Consider the following 18,536-nt stretch of genomic DNA (forward strand, 5'->3'; position numbering starts at 1 on the left):
TTTGGGAGAAAGAGACTGACCCAAGCGTGGATGCCCATTCTTCTTACGCTCCATTCCCAGAGAAAGCAATAGCAAATTCATCAAGTATCGCCAGGCTGCTGGTTGATTTGTTCCATTAAGGAACGATAGATATATAAAGATGTCACTATCAGCACGGGCGATGGAACTAACATGAGTCATCACTTGCAGTTGTGGATATAGTACTACAGACCTGTAAACATTGCATTGTCTTGGATGAATAAACTGGTGAGTACATGACTTAATATTCCTGTCCCTGGTGATAAGGTATTACGAAAGTTTCCGAGTACTCTCTGGCTATCATATCGTATGACTGAAATCAAATAGCTCAAAATCATGTATTGTTTTTATGTTACTTGCATTCAATGAAAGTTTTGCTGCAGTACATCGGATGCAGAAACCTCAAAATTAATTACGAAGATAATCCTTGCTCTAAATACTACATCAAAGGTATTGTTTACCATTGGCAAATCGGGAGCAAAGATTTAAAAAATGTTCGAATCATCTCATTTGATGCATAATATTTTGTGTAGGTCAGTTGTATCACAAAAACATCCTACTATATAAAGAATTGAAATAAAGCCTCAAATATAAGGAGATACCACTATTATTCTTACTAAACCAGAGCAGTACACGGTTTAGTCTAGAAAGTGTTGCAGAAACAATTTAATTATAATCATTTGTTGACAGTTGTTATATTTAACAATAAGTACGTAACATTGATTGTACCGATCAACTTTTGTTTTACACTGGTTAATGTTTCTATCCCTCACACACATTTAGGAACTATTTTGAAGCACTAAAGCTGGGTTTTCGCTTCGTATGCAAATGGTTAATAGTGCCTTTAAATGTTTATCTTAATTGTATAGTTTTTACCAACAATTCAATGGTGATGATGACGAAATAGATAATATGAATAATTGTTATCATTATCTATTTCATTCTTATGTCTATATTCATTTTTCTATCACCATTATTGTCATTATTTTTATCATCATCATTATGATTATCATAAATCTCATTGCTTTCTGTACATTCATCATTGTTATCATCAAAATCATGATTACTTACATAGTGATCATCCAAATTACCATATAAAAATCTAAAATGATCGTTCCATCTGGAACCGTGATCAATCAATGTTAACTCATGTCAGTAGCACCTTCTGCAATATGATCATGATGTTACATGAATTGGCTTCATCTATTTTATTCTATCTATTTTGAAATAAAGTGTTTATTTCATTTTTATTTATTTCATCATCAAATCAGTCTTGAAATACAAGAAGAAGAAGAAGTTTGATGATAACGTATATAAGGCGTAATAAAAATGCCGCTGACAAAGTCCCATTTTGGACATTAATTGCGTTGATTCTCGTGTACTCATCTCATCATTGCCATATATTGTTCACGTTTTAATTGCCATCTTAGTTTTAGTTTCATCATCGATATCACTTGCGTCCTATTTGCACTTACGGAGGCATGAGTTGTCCTGGCAAGTAGTTAACAGTGTTTTATGAAAAAAACAAAAAAACAAACAAACAAACAAACAAACAAGCACATACACACACACACACACACACACACAAACGTGTAACCTTCCCAGCTTATAACAGAAATACACTTGCGACAAGCATTCAAATTGTATAAACAAAAAAGTTCCTCCTTGATATATGCACTTATCTACAAAAATTGGCACAGACTTTTACGGTATTCATCAACCGAAGTTCAATTTTAGTACACTGTAGCTTCTACAAGATGGTGGTGGTGATATAGATGATGAACAACTGCATGTATATTACAATTCTCTCAATTTTCTTTTCTTCCCTATTTTCTTCTTCCGCCCCTTCCAATCATCATCATCATCATCATCATCATCATCATCATCATTATCATCATTATCATTCATCATCCCCAGAATGATCAGTAGCACTATATTTCTATCAGGATTTCATCTTTTACAACCGCGATTGTCAGTATGCGCCAATTGTGATGTCATCACTGTAACCGTCATCAATATCATAGCTATATCATCATTATCATTATCATGTTGTTAAACGCGATAATCATTTTTGAGGATCAAAACTACTGACTGCACTTCACTAACAAAGATGGAGAGATACCTGAATGTATAGGCTTATAGATAAATGCATATTATAAGTAAATTGATAAATGAATGAAAAAATTCATTAATCAATAAATGAATAAATGAATAAGCAAATGAATACATAAATGAATAAGGAAAAAATAAAGCAATAATATTCTATATTCTCTCTTTCTCTCTCTCTCTCTCTCTATACATATATATACATTCTGTATAATCATATCTCTCTATATATATTATATATAACATGTATATATGACATTATATTTACGTTCTCAAAGGTATCTTATTGGTCTTGGTGCTGAGTGCGTTCTGCTTAAGATGTGTGCCAGGTCCCTGCTCAGATTTCAACTTCAGTTGCTGGGAATATTCCACCGGGGTGAGATCCATCGGCGGATGAAATGCCTCATGTGCTCAGATGCGTTGGGCACTTCAGAAAAGCCAACTGAGCACGAGCCTCTTACAAGTTACCTTGTCGGTAAGTATATAACCGTCTTTCCAAAGGTTACCTCAATTAAGGGGACGTATTTTTTTTACATAGCATACTTTTATTTTTGCTTCCTGTTTATTATTCATTTTGAATGTGTGTCTAATATTTTTACTTTGTATATTCTGTTGGAAAAAAAAAATGGAAATAAAGTTTGAATTGAATTGGAATATATTGTAGGGACTATTGATGTAACCATCACTGCTACACCCCTGATCTCCTAGAATAATCTACACCGTGGTTGACTATTATTTTTCTTGATAGGTCTCATCAGATTAAAGTATCAAACGAGCTGTTGTAGTTCTCCAGGGTTCAGAAATTAAGTCGATGACAACGTAGGTAAAAGTTATTATGCAGTGAAAACGAAACTGGCCTGCAGCCGTTTGTATTTCGTCTCCATCGGATATAGATATACAATTTTTTCTCAATCCCATTATGCTCTACGATGAGCATTCTTGAAAGTATTAAACATATACAATGGGGGTACCCAAACAAACCAATCTCCTCATTTTGACAGGGATACGAAGTGGGCATGATGCCGCACTCAATTTCCGACCCATTCTTGATCGCACTTTGATCGAAATGCCTTAGGTGTTGCAAAAACATTTCCCACTTTTGATATCTTAATAATTCAATTCAATCATAATTTATTTCCAATCAACGAAAATCAAAATATAGTACAAAGTGTACCTGTCATGAAATGATATTGTTCAAAACTATAATAATTATAATATTTCATATACTATGTATCAGATAACACTGACATTGATATAAGCAACAGCTGAATAGTCACTGATGGTGCACAATTTTGTTGGACGCTGTTGGAGGTAATTTCAAAATGAAAGCATAAGTCAGTTTCATTTAATTCAAGAGTAAATCTTAAGTTGGGATTGAGATTTTGCTATATTTTCAACCATCTGTACAATACTTTAACTTTGCACAGTATATTAAGTAAATTGTGGAGTACAGAAGTGTGTGGCGGGTTAACACAGTCTCTGACAATTTCAGTAGAATCCGTGGTTTGATTGGATGACAAGCTCTCGCTGGTCGCTGACTGTTTTATACTCTAGTAATTATCAGAGAGTAACAACTTATTAGGGCTAAAAACTGTCATAAATCGGTGCCCTGTTTGCTTTGGGGATCTTTTTTCTTCTTCATGCAAATGACTTTCACCCATCACTGAGAGCTTTTATAAAGTTAGTTACCAATGCACCCCACTCATTTTATATTAAAACCCATTGAATATATGTTTCTCCTTCTTTTGGAAGTCCCCAACTATGGCCGACATAAGTTACAGTGTTTTAAAACCGTGTAGACGTAATGTGTTCATAGTATTATACTCTACGTTAAAAACCTAGTAGGTCTATAAGCCTGTTCGGAATTACATCCACCGCACCGACACATACATTGTCCCGAGTTAAAACGACATAGTGGGAAACAGAGTGTTGTGAAATGAGCAATGTCTTATTAGAAATAAAAGGGCCTGAACGGTTTCTTTACTTTCCAGTGAAAGAACCCCCTTTTCCGGTTTCAGGGAGAAAACGTGTTTACATACTAAAAGCAAGGAAGATTACTTAAGGGATATTTCTAGCTTTACAGCAGATTGTTTTGTTTCGATGATTCAAAGTTCGGGTCATTTGAACCATCGCTTACTGGGGAACTGGCCCAGGGGAACTGGTCTAATCTAAACGGTATGCCTAATGCTTCTATGTAAAATGAGGATTACACCCCGGATAAAAAGCGACCAGAAACTTTGACTGACCTCTGATTTAATTTCACTTGAAGTCGAGTATGGCGATAACAACAACGATGAATCCGGACTATCCGACATGGAATTCCACCTGTTCGAAGAGGATGAGGATGGTTTCCTTGAGCTCTATGGCAAAGATCACACGGAGCTGAATTCGAGCGAAGATGGGCTAACGGGAATCGAGTCCGAGTCGTGTGTCGTCTGCGGGAGCCTACAGTGGGACGGGGATGGGAAGAAGATATACAACGTGGCAGAAATAGGTAAGCACCTGCAAATGTATTTGGCTTCATCAGCCTGTTCATGTATTAGGATGAATGATGTCTACCATCACACTCCTATAAATAGCTGTTCATCTCTGGCGGCATGAGGGGTGGCCGGGAGACTTCCAGCAACCTGATTAACTGTTATCGTTGTTGTTGTTGTTGCTGTTCAACAGGTGGCGTTGGTGTTGCTGTTGGTGTTGTTGTTTTTGATCATCTCTGAATCATTAGTTCCCAAGAATCTATCCCGTGTCTTGCAATCCTCCTTCTTAATCCTACAATCTAGCTCTTATGTCCCCATGCCACGTACCGGTATACCCGCTATATGGTAGTCGTGCTTTCGCCGTCGCCGCGCCTGAGCTAGGGAACAAGCTCCCCCTTCACAGCTTCACTACATACGTTTAAGACTCCGCTGAAGATACACTTAATGAGATCAATATAAGGAAAAATTTGTAGAATTTAATGTCGTTGTAGGCCTATATTTCATTGCGATATTGTGTTCTGTATTCAACCCTCTAAAGCCCAATGTGCCACTTATTTTCATTTGCCATTCCTACGTCCTTCATGAAATTTCATTTTTCCTAGAATTTTACTGCAAATGTATATTAGCCATGTTCAATATGTCTGGTTGCCTTGGAAACCGTACAATGATAAGCATGTCAGTCAGATTTTGCGTGTTTTTCTATTCTATATAGTACAATATAATAATGGATGATATGGGATTTTCTTGGCTGTAATTTGCTGAATTAGGAAAATAAAATTATGAAGTAATTATTGCTGTGAGTGGCCCTGAAATGTTTTTCTTATCATTTCCTTTATTTTCCGTGTCGTGTGACATAGGCATCAAACAATAGATATGATGGAAGTGATTGAAAACGCGTTTTTTTTTCAAAGATTACCATCTTAGTTTGTGTCATTTGTGAATCTTTCGCACAACTTTGCCTGTAGTATCATCTGTTTATCATAACAATTTGCAAACTTAAAGAAAAATCTAATATTATAGAAATGGGAAAAGTGATTTCATAATACCGCATTGATTAGCGCCCCCATGTGGTGACCTTGAGAAATATCAACCATGACATTAAACAATGACGTTTGACTTGCTTTTGGATTGTGACAAGAATGAAAATGATTGGTCTAAGATAAAGACTTACATACTCGAACTTTTTTTAAAGAATGAAAAATCATGTTTTTAGCATATTTCGTATGCATTCCTTTATATTTTGGTAAATAGCGCCCCAGACGGTGAACTAGAGAAAGTTGAAATGTAGGGCCATGTATTTGCTCCACCCATGTGCCAAATATGACGGTGATACATCAATAAAGAAGTTATGTATAGGGGCACATTTTGCCCCCCCCCCTCCCCCCAGTGTCAAAATAGTGGTGTCTGCTAATCTTAGTATATTTATCAATTTTATGTATGTGATTATTTTTAGACCAATGATGATCATTGTTTAATATTTGATATCGTGATTTTTTTTTGTAAATTTGTACTCTCTATATATGCAGGGTAATACACGTACATTTTTGCCCCATTATAACCTGCATTTAGTGTATTTAGTGTGTTAATTAGGTGGGCATTGATCTCGTACGTCATAGACTTATAGTATTCGCACACTGGGCCAGGCTGTAACTAGATACCCCAGATAGATAGGTAATCGTGTATTGTAACGCAAGGCATATCACGAACATTGTTACAAAACGAAACATATTGCTCAACATGAATTTTTGTTATGATCGTGGTATTGAAACAGTTAACTTCTCTTGGTATCGATGGCATGCTATGAAGAAAAAACAGACAAACAACCCGGCGACGTACACACACACACACACACACACACATGCACGATTTTATGCACTTTCGAAGCATGCATGCCTGTTACAGTTTATCCAAATACAAGCAAAAATAATGTTATTCCCGATATTCTATACACTCGGTATCAATTCATAGCATATAAGTGGTCGAATAGACCCACTCGTGACTGATTTTATTTCAATTACTAGTACTTACTTACTTTCATTTCCTTCAGGATCATCTCTCTTCTTATGTTCTTTTTTTTTTCAAATAAGTAGTTATGATTGTTTACACGCATAATATTTTCGATCATACAATAACTTCAACGTCCCCCACAGTCAATTTTTGCAGGCCGCATGTAAATACAAATTGTATCCCCCTCTTTACTCTGTATACATTGTGTAATATTATGTATACATATATAGATATAATATCATTTCATGCATATCATTATTATATTCATATTACATTATATATATATATATATATATATATATATATATATATATATATGAAGGGTTTGTTTGCAAAAACCGATAAGTCCATTTTTGAAGATTTTGAAGTACGATCTCTGTCATAATGTACAAAATGATACCTTTTGAATGATATATTGGTCACTACATATAACGGTATATTGTTGAAGTTATGGTCAAAAGAAGCAAAAAATTTCTTATTATTCTCTTTATTTTTCTTGACCTTTAATCGCAAATATCTCCATTTGGCAAATATGGACTTATCGGTTTTTGCAAACAAACTCTTCATATATATGATATAATATATGGGAGATAGATAGATAGATAGATAGAGAGAGAGATAGAGAAGATAATTATATTACATGTACCCCCAATCTCTGCCGCAAAAGGGAAGGAATGGATGTAAGGCGGGGAGCAGCATCCACACATGTAGAATAATGCGAGTTAAAGTTTGACAAGAAATTGCCGACCTCGACTCATATATTAAATTAAATATGAAATTTCGGTTTCTATCCTGTTCTGCGCCTTTTTCCTCTTCTCTTAATATTCACTCATCAGTTCCCGGTTCGTGCTGCCGAGTCGCAGGGACTGTGATGTCCAACGTCTTCATGGCGCTTCTCATGGCGGGAATCTGCTACAACACGTGGGTGTACATCACGCTGCTGTTTGGCCGCGAGGACGAAATCATGCACCTCACCTCGTACATGACCTTCTCCTTCGCGCTGATCGGCGTCACGCTCATCTGCCTATACTCCAAGCTCCGCTACTACTTCAGCTACGGCAGTTACCTGGACACCGATTATGGTCCCATATATTGGGGATGGTGTGGGGTGCTTCACCAAGACTATGTGGTAATTGAATTTGCAAATTAATCATCATTATCATCGACACGGCGCTTTTCAATCGGCGCAGCCATTTCAACACTATAGCACATCATAAAATTATTCCAACAGGCTAAACAGAAAAGAAAAGATGCCCCCTGTAAATGCAGGTTTTGAAATGATCAAAAGATCTTTTTTTTTTTTTTTTTTGCCGAAAATATCTTTCATCAGTTTTTCTAACTGTTCAAAAAACAACAAACAAATGAATACACTAACACATACACACACACACACATCTTCCTGCTCACTTTGCTCTTGCAAAAACCTTGTTATGAAATAGGGGACGGAAAAGAACTTACAGGCTGCTTATCAAGCTTGTGCTGTGGCGTATGCATGCCTGCATGCAAAATACAATACAAAACAAAACAAAACAAAACAAACAAACAAACAAACAGAATCATTAGTAGATATCAATATAGAAATAATTATAGTATGAAAGATATATATAAAAGAAGCGTTCTATTGAATAAAGAGTGTCATGGCAACATTGTGATGTGCATATTATTCTATATACACAACGGACGATGAGTTGAATAGGGGAAACTATAGCGGGAACAAGATCGATGAGTGACAGGATAGAGCATTTTACCAAGAGGAAGGATAAGAAAGAATAAGATTACAATGTGAGGCAGAAAAGAGGAACAATATACACAAAAAAAAAGGATTATTGAAAAAATAAAAATCCCCCCGGGATACAGAACTACTGTGAATATTCGAATAGTCACGCTGTAAAGAGCCTATATAGTCATAATAGGCCTACTGGCACACTAATTTCATTACGAATTGAGACAAACAAAGATTTCATTAACTCCCATCATGCAGTTGTGCAATACAGCGATAGAAATTATCTTTTTTTTTCGTCATTGTATGAAATATATAATTTTCATAAGTTGCTTAGCAGGCTTTCAAACAAGAAAGATTGCTAGGCCATCAAGAATGTGATCGTTTTGGCTAATGTAAACAAAAAAGAAGCAATAGTGCTTTGGCGTCACCTCAGCAAGGATGTGCACTCTACATAAAGCTTTTGTTGCTTTCGGTTTTGTAATAACAGACAACGTAGAGGTTATTTTCGATTCCGTTGCGTGACTGTTTTATTATGGGACGTGGTGGTGGTGGTGGTGATGGTGGTGGGAGGGGGGGGGTAATGCCTTAATGACATTGCTACCATTCGATTAACCAATCCAGTTCCAGATAATATACAAGTTCAAGTTCAAGTTCAATGACATTTATTGCTATCCATACATAAATTTTGTCAACATTTGTCCACATTAACTTAGGAACTGGCAACTTTGAAGTTCACTCCATAGTTCATTTTTTAGGAGAAAAAAATGTACAAAATTTGTGAATAGTAGCATCAAGATTCCTATTCTTTCATGTTTTTCTAATCAAAGAATCAGATATGAATTTAGAGGTTGAGAGGCTTTCATTTTTTCAACCATAAAGAATTTATCATAATTATGAGCAACAAATGGCTCAGACATAAGATAATGTTTAGCTCTAACTCACGTAAGAGCAGAGCAATAAATAACAGAACTATGAGAAAGGAAGACTTCATGAAACCACAGAATATTTTACACGCTGAGATTTGGTGGGTTCTAAATATTGTGGCATTTTTGTGTATATGAACAGATATGAAGAACATAATTATATAGTGTATATGTATGATTATATTGTCTGTGTGTCGAAGTAACAGTTATGATTACCGCAAACTTTTAATGCATGATAATATTATTCGAAGTATCGAACATCTAGGTGTAGAAAATTTGCGGGCTTTGGAATAACTAACCTTCGGAGTTACAAACCTATAATACTTTTTAGGATTACCAGTGGAATAACGAGCATCACTCCTTTGAGTAGGGATCGTTGTTTCTGTTTTTGTTTTTCCTTTATCACCAGACGAGACGGTTGCAATATTTGTACCATGGAGGTAGCTTCCGTATCCCAAACCGCACCTTCCTGGCTTCATGTCTAATCTGGCCCCTCGTCAACACCGCCCTGCAAGGACTATATTTCTCCGAACTCGTCAAAAGGATTCAGAAGGGGAGCTGGGTGGTACAAGGGACTGAGGTAAGAACGGAAGGCTAAAGGGGGTGGGGGGGGGGGGGGGGAATACACCCCAATTTGTGAAACATTACCATCCAGAGACTAGTACACCAAGCACATCAACAGACCTTCACACTCTGCCCTGTATTTCGAGTTTGAAACAGTACTCATCTTGTTCATGGAAACAAGAGTAATAAAGCAAATGAAACGAGTAACTTTCACGTTAATTTGGATTTGAGACTTGATACCAAACCTTGATACAATAGCCGTATGACTTGCATGCGTGCTGTCAGTTATTGACCGTGTTCCTCTAAACCGACCCTGCTGACAGTGTTTGATAGTGTTTTGAATAAATACGGCGCCTTCTTGCATCATTATCATTCATTATTTTCTTCATGTACGATCATAAATATATGTGCTCTCCCTCTCTCTCTCTCTCTCTCTCTCTCTCTCTCTCTATATATATATATATATATATATATATATATATATATGCATATACATATATATATATATATATATATATATATATATATATATATATATATATGCATATATATATATATGAAGACCTGAATATAAGAACGACCCAAGTCCAATTTTTGGCCAAATTCAGTTTGGCATGGAAAATTGTAGCTTGTGCATGGACTCATCTTGTGTATAAATGATAAATCCTAATTACCCCCGGAAGTGCCTGAAATAAATGAGTTAAATCTTATATGAATGTAAGAATGAAGGACTTGGGTCATTCTTACATTCATATTATAGCACCCTCTCTCGTCCTTCTCTCATCTCTATAGCAGAATATCATGTATATGAATCAAAGAACGACCCAAGTCCATCACACAAAATGGCCTCTCCACAGTTAATGTAAATGTTAATTGTCATAATAATATATGTTCTAATTTGTATATACAATGTTGCCTTCCCATCACAGTTAAATAGAATATTATTGGACAAATAAAAAAGATATAAAGTTTTTTTAAGTTTACTCGAAATGGTCTTCCATGGACTTGGGTCGTTCTTATATTCATATACTCATATATATATATTTATATTATATATATATATATATATTATATAACATACTATGGTTATATAGATAGATGAAATGTCCAAGACTAGTGTGTTTGTATTTAATGTAGGTCCTATAGGGTATGCATGCATAATGAAGTCCTATATTGTTTCTTTAATATGTTCACTTTTTGAATGTGCTACTCATCTGCGTCCAAACTGCATCTCATACAGCAAATGAACCCTACATGCACATAGGGTTGCCTATTCATAAATTGCGTCACACATGTAAAATACAAAGTCTGTGAACGCTTCCGTGGCGCCGGGTAGAACGTTGGGTGGTAGCGGCTTAACGGTATAGGCCTACATGCACCTCGTATTCTTTCTAGGGTATGTGTTTGGCCCTGAAAAAGGCCTACCCAGTCCCAGTCCCTATTTACCCAGCCCCCGTCATCACTGCGTATAGAGGCCCTTTTCAGGGCCAAACACATACTCTAGAAAGATTAATACGTGGTGCACCGTTAAACCCAGAGAAAATCCCAGAGATCCTCAGAGTGTTTGTCTTTTCCTTTTCCAAGATCACATTCGTGACGGTCGGAATGCTTCTGTTCGGCATCTTCAATCACACGCTGTACCTGCTTCGACACTCCTTCGAAGTCGAGTGCAACCTCCTCCTCGCCTTCATCGTGGAGCACGAGGGTAAGCTGGATCGATGCCGCATGCGACTGGCGGAGACATACCGCGATTACCGTCTACTCCGCTCCGCCCTCGGAGCTTGGATGCCCTTCATCATCGCGCTCGGAGTTCTGGGTGAGTCTCCCTTTCAGTCGCGGGAAGGTCCAATGTGTGTGTGTGTGGGGGGGGGGGGGAGGGGCACATTGTGCCCCTAACATATTTTTATTTGCCACTCCTACACCCTTTACCCGATTTCAACCAAATGGTGACTTTTCCTAAAATCTTATAACGAACATTTTGATATATAATTTACCTAGTACCTATGTCCGCTATTGCTGGTTGCCATGGCAACCATGTTTGTCAGATGTCTTTCTGTCCTAATTTAAGTTAACAATATCATAATGGATGGAATTGGGTTTTCTTGGCTGTAATTTGCTGAAGGGCCAAAGTGTGAAGTAATTATCGTCGTGAATTACCTTGAAATGGTCTTGGTATCATTTCCTTTATTTTCTTATGTGACGTAGGCATGAAACAATAGACATGATAGAAATAATCGAAAATATAGCATTTTTAACAGACTGACATGTTATATTTTGTCATTTTCTCACAAGCTTTGCCAGTAATATCATTTATTTACCATTTGTAGACTCTATGATATAAATGAGACTCTTAAATTACACATGTGGTAACATAAACTGTTTTGAAACGAAGTATATTTATACTGAAGGAATACCATCTCTAATGTTCTTTGTTGGTTCGCATACAAGTTGTACAGCGTAAAATGAATCGTGCATGCTTGTTGTGTTCCCATATGATCAAACATGTTCAATCAATATGATACATTCACCTAGCATGATGGAGTTAATATTTGTGAATGGCATTCATGATTTCAGAGTGAATAGTGGTTTTCATACATTCAAAATCCTTACAAGATCGAAAGAGAATAAAATGAAAATAAAAAAGTGAAAACTGGCTATACATATATTTTCGATTAGTTCTAAACTCAATGCTGTATATAGAGGAATTTATACTGGATATTATTTTGCTGTGAACGTACACATGTGCACACACACATAAATATACACATTTATATACATATACGCGTACATATTTAGAGAATTCATATACAATGCGTATACATGCTCTTTATACATGCTCTTATAAATTATATCCTTTATAGCGCTGTCAGCTGAAGAAACCCGGAAGTGGAAGGGTAGAGATGAGCTGAAGACCCACCCCCCCTTTTTTTTTTGCTTGCTTGTTGATCAGCTGAGAGATGAGCTGAAGATCGCCCCCCCCCCATTTCTTTTCTGTTTTTTTTTTTTTTTTTTTTTTTTTGCTTGTTAGCTCATGAAATTCTGAAGTGCCGACCTTTTGAAAACGCTCCACCGGCCCTGACAAATAGATGGTGACTGGCGGGGGAGGGAACATACCGAATGTTCCACCCGAAGGGTTTGAAATTCTATTGAAGGAGGTTATAAGTCCCGAGACGAAGTCGAGGGAATTATAGCCTCCCGAAATAGCATTTAAAACCCTGAGGGTGGAACGTTTGGATGTTCCCGATAACAAAAGTCATCATCTGTCATGGGTAAGTCCAATACGTCAAATACGTCAACGTCAACGTCAACCAGCAGCACAACGCACTCGATCGCTCGCGTATAGCGCAGAGCCAAATTCACTGTGCGCGCGCGGTCCCTGAGAGGCCTTTTAACTGTCATACGTGAAAATGTTTTCCCACGGGAGAACATTACAAAGAATGTCCGCCCATGGGCGAACATAACGAATGAGCCTCCATAACGTGACTATGTTAGCGAATCACTGAAGCTGGTACTCACTGAGCGGCGAACGTTTGTGAACGTAGCGAAATTGAGATTCGCCAACTTTTCTGACGAATGTTTTGCGAAAAATCGAGGTTCGCTTCTGCCATTAGCGACAGTTAACGACTTTTAGAGATGTTTAGCGACAATTAGCAACACTTGAGCGAACGTTTGCGACAGTGTTTGCGAAACACAGGTGGCGACTATTAACGACTGTTAGCAAATGTTAGCGACAGTTTTACAAATGTTGGCGACAGTTTTGCAAATGTTAGCGACAGTTTTGCAAATATTAGCAACTGTTTGCAAATCCCTTGCGACAATTTGCGAATGTTTTGGGACCTGGAAAAGTACCAGGCGATTATGTATAGTCAGACCCATAAAACGAATGTACAACCTTCCACTGCATTCAGATCTCTTGAATGCATGTGACCACCGTTCAAGATGGATATCCAGAATATGGAAATGAATTTCTGCCAAGACGAGGCTCAACGTGCTGCTATCCTTGAAGAGATGCTTTGCCTGGCTGCTGCTACAGCTATCTTGCAGCTTAATAGAAAGAAGATGAAGAAAAACAAGAAAGGAAGAAGAAAAGAGAGACTGTTTGGGTTAGAGAGTGGTTGTTGCAGAGGACAGACTTGGGTCAATATGAAAAGCTTTTGCAGCAATTACATGATGGAGATGTCAAGAGCTTCAAGAACTTAATCAGAGTGGAACCTTGCCTGCTTCAAGAGCTTTCAGGAATCATATGGTTACTTGTTCGCTAGCAGTGGCGAATCAAATAAAAATGTTAGCGACACCGTATTACGACCGTTTGCGAATTCTTACGAGTGTTTTGCGAATGTTTGCAACTGTTAGCGAAAATGCAAATTCGCAAAGAAATTTTGAACATGTTCAAAATTTTGAACATGTTCAAAATTTCTTTGCGACAATGAAAACTTCTGGCGACAATAAAAAACGTTTGCCAACTTTCTTGCAACTGTTAACGAACCTTTTGCAAACCTTTACGAACCCTGGCGAAATCCCAAATTCGCTACGTTCGCAAACGTTCGCCGCTCAGTGAGATACCCCCTTAAACGGTATTTTAATTACCCATTTAATATCGTACAATGTTTCTCAGAGAAAGTCAAATGTCTATGCCTTTTTCGATCACTGACGATCTTTCCCTAGCTGCGAGATCTTGTACTGGTTGCGGAAGCCTTTAAATATCTGCTCTTTTGATCCTTTCTCCGCAATTACAGGTCTCACCATCCACATTAACTGGAACTACAACGTCTACAGCGGTCATGAGACGCTTAAGTCGAGCTACGCCGAAGTCATCACGCTCAACGTGTTCATCTTCTCCGAGAAAATCATGTGCTTGGCCCTGCCCCTGATCGCAATCGGGGGCGCAGATCTCAGCTACATTTGGCGTCAATTTCACTACGCCCTCTCTCGGCACCGTCTGAGCAGACACGAGTATTTCTGGGACCGCCTGATGTGGTACACGCGTGAGCTGGACGAAAATGACAGACCCACGGGTGTGGCGCTCTTTCTCAGCGTAATTTCGTTATACACGGGTCTGAAACTCTGCTCGCAAAACCTGGATTATTCCACTTTATTGAATTGAACAAGATTATTCTGAATGCTACCCGATCCCGTAATTTCACTTAGTATGGACGGTGGTAATCAGGAGAGATTTACGTCGAGGACAAGTTTTTCTCCCCTCTTTTAAGCGGAGATTCCGCTTAACGGATGATTGGTATTTGCTAATGATAATCACCAAACATGAAGCCTAAAGGTGCAGTATGCGGGCTTTACACTTGCCCCACCGATATCTTCAACATTTAAGTGTGTGCATATGTGTTGCGACTCTCAGAAAAAAATTAAATAACAATTTTTAAAAATTACGAAATGAGTTCTACAATTTCGATTGACGCATCATCACAGCAAACCTAGTTTCGCGGATCTGCAAAATAACCCTTTCAGAATTCAGAGTACACACATAATTATCAAGTCCATTTTGCTTAATGACCCTGCCAATGCCGAGAAATATCAACACTGCTAACTTTTAGTGTTTCTTTTACCCCATTCGAGTGAAAAAACCCACATGACATTGTATGCCATGACACTAGCAGGGCCGGCGCAGCGTTTTCAAAAGTGCGGGGGCCCACTTCCGGGCTTCATGAGCTGACAAGCAAAAAAAAAAAAAAAAAAGGTCCTCAGCTCATCTCTCCCCGTCCACTTCCGGGTTTCTTCAGCTGACAAGCAAAAAAAAAAGTCCTCAGCTCATTCTCTCCCCTCCCATTTCCGGGTGTTATACAAAAAGGTCTTCAGAGAAAAAACGTAATCTTACCGCCGCCATACTTCAAGATCTCTATCTATTTCTATTTTAGTGCCACTTACGTACTTCCGGGTTGAAAAAAGTGTGGGGGCCCAAAGTGATGACACCTTATGTATTCCTTTGTATGGTGCACAAAAAGTGTGGGGGCCTGAGCCCCCACGGCCCCCACGGCTGCGCCGGCCATGACTAGCAACTATAGAATACATTTTTCTCTTTATCCTTTTCATCATTCCTCTTAGAAATTTCCTTCAAACATGTCCACATAGACACGCAAACACATTACTCGTACAGCCGTACAAAGAGGGATCGAGGACAGTAATCTTATATATGGACTGCAAATTGTATATGTAATAATGTATGTCTGAGGAAATTAGAAAAAAAAATGTAATAATGTATGTCAAAAACTCACGCTATAAAGTCAGTCTGTATGCCACCTGTAGCAAAAATACAGCATTATGCCAATGGCATTTGTTTGAAGGGACTCTACCGCACAAAGAATAAAGCTTCCAAGTAAACGAAGATTCTGCTGCAGTGACGTCAAACTGTCAATCATTGCTAAAGTACTACTATGATTAACAAAAGACATCGGAATGCACCTTCTTCTATAATAGACCCAAACAACATAACTTGCATATTATTTCCTTGCAGTGTCCTTTGTTAATAAAACCATCAGTAATATTGTAACATGCAAGTTTAAGCAAGTTGGCCACATGAGTACGCAACATTGAGGGCATCATGAATCAACACAATTCAACGTGCACATGCATTTGGATGTGTATAGTATATATACAGTCATGTATATACGCGTATTTCCTACGTGTGGTCCATGTGAGGGATAGGCGGACATCCATTCGCACTGAAAGTGGTCAGCTCTGTTTGTATAAACTTACAATCTATTTATTCATGTTAGCAGACTCAGGCCGTGGCTGCATATATAGTGGAACATAGGCCTACTTATGTCTTGTGTAACAATACGTTTCATTCAAAAATGAAATTTGATAAATGAAGTGAAGCCCATAGAAAGAAAAGTATATTAGCGGAGTGAACTGTTTATCCTGTATCATTATCACTTCGGATGTACCATTAGACATCGATATTATTATCTGTGTTATCGGTATTATTCTATTTAATGCAAAAAATAAAAAATAAACATAGATAATCAACCATATTCTGAAAAAAACAAATGAGAATGGTTACCGATATAGTTGGCATGAGATTTGGCTTTTCTTTAAACTGACACTGTGTTGTTTTTTTCTTGTCAAGATACACATTGATCAATGTACATAAAAACCTTGAATCCATAATGTTGTAATCTTTAAAAGTGAGCAACTGTTATTATGCACAACATTGTACGACCATTAACTCTGATATTTTGACCGCATTCACTCTAAGAAAGTGCTGCGTACATGTATTAGATTGCAGTATTGATAGATTTGTAAAGGACAGTGTCTTTGTGCAAGTCTTTGATATTAAGCAAATCAATTAATTTCCTTCAAACATGATTTTTTCTGTCGGAAACTCTACTTTCTCTATCTTTCGTAAGTCCAAAAGTATTCCATCCGTAGTCATCTCTCTTCATGTAACAACGAAGTATTTTGCAACTTGAAAGCAATGATAACAGCCACGAATATATCTAATCGAAGATGATGTAAATTGGTTATGAAGGTCCACAGAACTCCATATGGATGGATGGCATTATAGAAAATAATGTTTTAATGAACTTGACGCTCTTGAAACAGTCTCTTCTACTCTTAGAGGGATGATGCAGTTTTGATTGAGGTTTGGGATTCAAATTGTAACTCTTTAAACAAAGCAAAACAGTGTGGTCCTGTTTATTTGGACCACTTTGTTTTTCTTATTTTTTGATATCTCGGCCATTCCATAACCGATTTTCATCAAATTAATAAACTTTTGATTCCTCTTAGAAATATTCTACTCTTTCGTATTTCTAAGTGAATTCTAATCATCTCGCACAAAGTTAAAACCTGAATACCCATCTCAACCAAAACAATATCAACCCTTTGAATATCGTATGTGTAGAGCTGTGCCCGCACATGTGATCAGTATGCGAGAAGGGAAGAAATATCATTAAAAAATGCTTGATTTTCCTTCAAGAAATTCGAAGAAGGCAATTGATTTTAAAAAAAAAATGAAAACTTCATATAAGGTTCATGCGAAAGTGATTGCACGTTATAATAACCTGATAAATACTGCAGTTCTTTTATGGCTCCTTAAGTCAAGTTTACATGACTTCTTGGTAGTCAGCCATTGTCAATACTTCCTGAGTGTGCACGTCGAATGTATTTTTTTCTTTTTTCATCACATAATTTAGACTATCATTTTCTTAAGAAATATGCTCGTGTATTTCCATTGATGCTCTCAATGTAATGAAGAATGCTGCGGTAACACCATCTTGCATCTTTGTAACGTTATTCTTGCTTTCTGAGAGAGAAGAAAAAAAAAAACAACTTACTGTCGTACACTGTATCTCTTTCAGCATATGAGAGTAACGTATCACGAATGTCATGTGGAAATAAAACCCCCTGAAAATGTGACTTTTGATTGGGTTTAGAGGAGTGAAGAAAGTCTAACCTATCTTTTCTAAAAAAAAAATACAAATAACGGTTGCAATACAGATGCATATCCAAGATTCATCAAATCAATATGGATTGGTCCTTGATGAGGACAAGACATGTATCAGATATTGGGTGCAAGGATTTTATACAGTTCCGTTATGCTATTCCATGTAATAATCCAGGGATGATATGATTGCTATATATATATATATACACGTATATATATATATATATATATATATATATATATATTATTATTATATATATAGAAGAGTTTGTTTGCAAAAACCGATAAGTCCATTTTTGAAGATTTTGAAGTACGGC

The 18,536-nt window shown here is 37.2% G+C and overlaps 1 protein-coding gene across 1 annotated transcript; it reads left to right on the forward strand.

The window, feature by feature from the left end:
- Positions 1-14,922, forward strand: LOC139723034 (uncharacterized). The gene is made up of 7 exons (XM_071634310.1): positions 1-246; positions 2,403-2,599; positions 4,394-4,618; positions 7,445-7,737; positions 9,664-9,834; positions 11,403-11,634; positions 14,555-14,922. The coding sequence occupies exons 2-7, from the start codon at positions 2,443-2,445 to the stop codon at positions 14,920-14,922; spliced, it is 1,446 nt and encodes a 481-aa protein (XP_071490411.1). The 5' UTR covers positions 1-246; positions 2,403-2,442.
- Positions 14,923-18,536: the final 3,614 nt, after the last annotated feature.

Source organism: Diadema antillarum, unplaced genomic scaffold, assembly GCF_040938485.1.
Source record: "Diadema antillarum isolate AM-2024a unplaced genomic scaffold, OU_Dant_1.0 scf00000180, whole genome shotgun sequence".
Taxonomy (NCBI): domain Eukaryota; kingdom Metazoa; phylum Echinodermata; class Echinoidea; order Diadematoida; family Diadematidae; genus Diadema; species Diadema antillarum.